Here is a 4238-nt window from a genome sequence, read left to right as displayed (position 1 = left end):
GGTGTTCGGAAAGCATACGGAACCCAGCACCTCCAAATTTTCATTCCGAATGCACCAAGAACTAGACGCATGCTTCCCGAACGTTTATGTTCCTAGAATGCTTCCCGAATACTTCCCGAATACACATGGACGTCAAGTGATCACAACAACCCACTACCATCTCTGAAACAAAATCTATAAAACATATAAAAGTATTATTAGACAGCATTTTATTGTCATGGATTATATTAACAATTAATTCACCATTTAATCTTATAAGCTCAACACTAGCTGTATTAAACAATGTTTGATAAACAATTGTGTGTTTTCGGGTTGTTTTTGTTGTTGTTGTTTTTTTTGTTTTTGTTTTTGTTTTTGTTTTTTTGGTGGGTTTTTTTTTTTTTTTGGGGGGGGGGGGGTTGTTGCTTTTGTTGTTGTTTTTTTGTCTCGGTATAATAGTTCTGCGTTAATCATGTGTGTGACACTGTCACAAGAAAACCGGCCTCGGTGGCGTCGTCGCAGGCCATCGGTCTACAGGTTGGTAGGTTCTGGGTTCGGATCCCAGTCGAGGCATGGGATTTTTAATCCAGATACCGACTCCAAACCCTGAGTGAGTGCTCCGCAAGGCTCAATGGGTAGGTGTAAACCACTTGCACCGACCAGTGATCCATAACTGGTTCAACAAAGGCCATGGTTTGTGCTATCCTGCCTGTGGGAAGCGCAAATAAAAGATCCCTTGCTGCCAATTGGAAGAGTAGCCCATGTAATGGCGACAGCGGGTTTCCTCTCAAAATCTGTGTGGTCCTTAACCATATGTCTGACGTCATATAACCGTAAATAAAATGTGTTGAGTGCGTCGTTAAATAAAACATTTCTTTCTTTCTGTCACAAGAAATACCTCCCTCGGTACTACTCTATATCATGTACCTTTGTAACAGATAAAAATCAACCTGCACCGAGGTGATTCGAACTCTACCACCTGAGCTAATAAGAAATTCTCACTAGCTACTGCCAGCAGGGGCACTTTAACCAAACACTACTGCATACTCCCCTCCTCAAGTGAAGCTACGTCCCGGAGCTGTGGGCCACGGGCAGTTGAACTGTTACAGGTCCTAACTGCGTTATAATTATATTCCTGTGTTAAGAACATACCCAGTCTCTACGTCGACTCCACAAATCATAATAAAAGTCAACCTGCACTAAGGGGATTCGAACCACAGACTCTCATTACAAGAGTCCAGTTTCTGTACCAACTGAGCTACTAGGTAAATTCCCAGTAGCTACTGCCAGTAGGAGCACTTCAACCAAACATTAAGTACACCTTTTCTACAACTAATAAAAACACCGAGTCCTCTCCTTACTCTTCCCACCTCCCACATCCCAATAACTCCTTTATCTAAGAAAACTGAACATTCATGCTCGTAATCACGGGATATATTATAATGATATCTTGATCGTTTGAAAGTTTTGGGCTCGAAAGTGACACACACCATAATGTCTGGTTACTGGTAGCTAAAGTATTCGACCTAGATATTTTCATTTTAACTGAAACACAAATAGCCTTTAACATCAGAAACGAACGCTTTCATGGCTTGCTTGAATTCCCTGTTCATCAGCGCATACACAAAACAATTGGCACTAGAATTGACGTAGATAAGAGTAATTGTGACATGAGATACAGAACGAGGAACGGGGAAGAATCTTCCCAGAATGAATGCCATTGTCAGAGGGAGCCAGCACACGAAGTATATCCCAAACACCACAAAGAAGAGTTTCAGCCTTTGCCAGTTAGCTTTGGTTAGACTGCCGTACGCAGGTTTCCCGTACAGCGCTGTCACAGTCTTGTGCTGTCTCCAAGCCACTCGAAAAATAGTGCCATACAAAATGGCAGAAATCGTACTTCCTGTCCAGAAGTACAAGCAGACGTAGTACATTAAGAAGTCTTCGTTGATCGTCTGAAAGAAGGCGCATCCCACCGCAGGGTCCCAGTTGTTGTGGAAAATGGGAACGAGGTTGAGGCTGCCAGACACCACCCAGGACACGGCGATCAGGAATCTGGTTCTCCCCGTCGTCATCAGCGTGGCGTAATGCAGAGGACGTACGATGTAGAGGTATCGGTCGACAGCGATGAGGATCATTGACGTCACAGACACCCCGACCGTGATCAGGTTTCCAGATATGAGCATCAGGCAGAAGTCTTCGTTGAAGTGGAGCTCCTTGGAAACCTGGATCATGACGGAAAGGTTCAGAGGTATGAAGCAACCGGTCAAGAAGTCTGCCACTGCCAAGGAGACGATGTACATGTTGCTGAGGGTCTTCAGATTCGGGGTCCGCCAGACGCAGACGATGGTGAGTCCGTTTCCAATCAGTATGACGGGGATCGTGAATATAGACACAAACACCGATAGCATCACAATGCTGGAGTTTGGCAAATCCACTTCAGAATCATTCGTAGCATTCTGCGCCATGGCACGCTTTTCCACTGACTACTATAATATATAATGTATATATATATACTGTGTTCTAGTTCTTGGCAGCCTATTTCGGCACGGCGTCCTGTCTAGAATAAGAAACTCCCATTGATCAACAAATCAAGAAATCGTCTCCAAGAAGGAAGGGTTCTGTCTCTCACTATTTTGACTACATGTCGAAATATCCACATATTAGTCAGGAAAATAGTAGTAATTCGTTTCTTCCCCAGTGTAAATCCAGTAGATGTGCACAGGACGTGGGTGGGAAGACCGATCATAGCTCGTGCATAAAAGGCGGGACCTCTGCCACTTTTAACTAAATATTGCCCAACCGTCAATATACCCCGAAGAAAAAAAACCCCGCCAAGACATTAAATTTTTTGTTTTTTTTTAGTTTTCAATTTGTCCAGATCTGATATATATATATACTCTTCAAAAAAAGAAACGCAAAAGGGTACAAATGGGTTATAACTCCGATTTTATGTTTCCTACCGGTTCATGCTTTGTGAATATAAGGTCATTGCATGTCCCAAACACATTCCCACGGTTACATTCGATAAAACGCAGCTACTGTACAATAAAGTTCCAAAATGTGAATATTCGCAAAAACGCAGCCACGTGCAAACCATGCCACCACTGAACGTGCGTTGTCTGCACGTGCAACATGAACACCGACAGTATAAAAGTGCAGGGTGTTCGCTTGCCTGGCCTCTGTATCTGGCAGACAGTTGACAATCCAGGACATGCCACGTCTCAGTGAACCGCAGAGAAACAATGCCATCGGCCGACTAGACGCAGGCGAATCCAGAACGGCCGTTGCCAGGGCATTCCATGTGTTCCCAAGCACCATCTCCAGACTGTGGGACCGTTACCAGCAACATGGATCAACACGTGACCTCCCTAGATCCGGTCGACCACGGGTCACTACCCCCGGGCAGGACCGCTACATCCGGGTACGCCACCTTCGGGAACGATTGACTACTGCCACCTCCACAGCCGCAGCAATACCAGGTTTGCGCAGGATATCCGACCAGACCGTACGGAACCGCCTACGTGAGGTAGGAATTCGTGCCAGACGTCCAGTTCGAGGTGTCATCTTAACACCACAACACCGTCGACTCCGACTGCAGTGGTGCCAGATTCATCGACAATGGCCTCAACTGCGATGGAGACAGGTGTGGTTCAGTGACGAGTCCCGATTTCTGCTCCGACGTCATGATGGAAGATGTCGCGTGTATAGGCGTCGTGGTGAACGTTATGCGGCAAACTGCGTGCAGGAAGTGGACAGATTCGGCGGGGGTAGTGTCATGGTGTGGGCAGCCATCTCACACACTGGCAGAACTGACCTGGTCCACGTGCAGGGCAACCTGAATGCACAGGGCTACATTGACCAGATCCTCCGGCCACACATCGTTCCAGTTATGGCCAACGCCAACGCAGTGTTCCAACATGACAACGCCAGGCCTCACACAGCACGTCTCACAACGGCTTTCCTACAGAACAACAACATTAATGTCCTTCCTTGGCCATCGATATCACCGGATTTGAACCCAATTGAGCATCTATGGGACGAGTTGGACCGACGCCTCCGACAGCGACAACCACAGCCCCAGACCCTGCCCGAGCTGGCAGCAGCCTTGCAGGCCGAGTGGGCCACCATCCCCCGGGACGTCATCCGTACTCTGGTTGCTTCAATGGGCAGGCGGTGCCAGGCAGTTGTCAACACACGCGGAGGCCACACCCGGTATTGACTCCAGATGACCTTGACCTTGGTGGTGTGTCCTATCA

General features: G+C 47.0%; 1 protein-coding gene across 1 annotated transcript; it reads right to left on the bottom strand.

Moving 5' to 3' along the window:
• Positions 1-1520: 1520 nt before the first annotated feature.
• On the bottom strand, positions 1521-2447 carry LOC121379619 (adenosine receptor A2a-like). Its single transcript, XM_041508266.1, has one exon. It carries the CDS (start codon positions 2445-2447, stop codon positions 1521-1523), a length of 927 nt encoding a protein of 308 aa, XP_041364200.1.
• Positions 2448-4238: the final 1791 nt, after the last annotated feature.

This window comes from Gigantopelta aegis, chromosome 8 (assembly GCF_016097555.1).
Source record: "Gigantopelta aegis isolate Gae_Host chromosome 8, Gae_host_genome, whole genome shotgun sequence".
Lineage (NCBI taxonomy): Eukaryota > Metazoa > Mollusca > Gastropoda > Neomphalida > Peltospiridae > Gigantopelta > Gigantopelta aegis.
Note: the sequence above shows the minus strand (reverse complement) of the source record. Positions and strands in the feature narration are given on the sequence as shown.

Bases quoted from the DNA above. Each gene is read 5' to 3' on its own strand.
- LOC121379619 (XM_041508266.1), bottom strand. From the start codon at position 2,447: ATGGCGCAGAATGCTACGAATGATTCTGAAGTGGATTTGCCAAACTCC.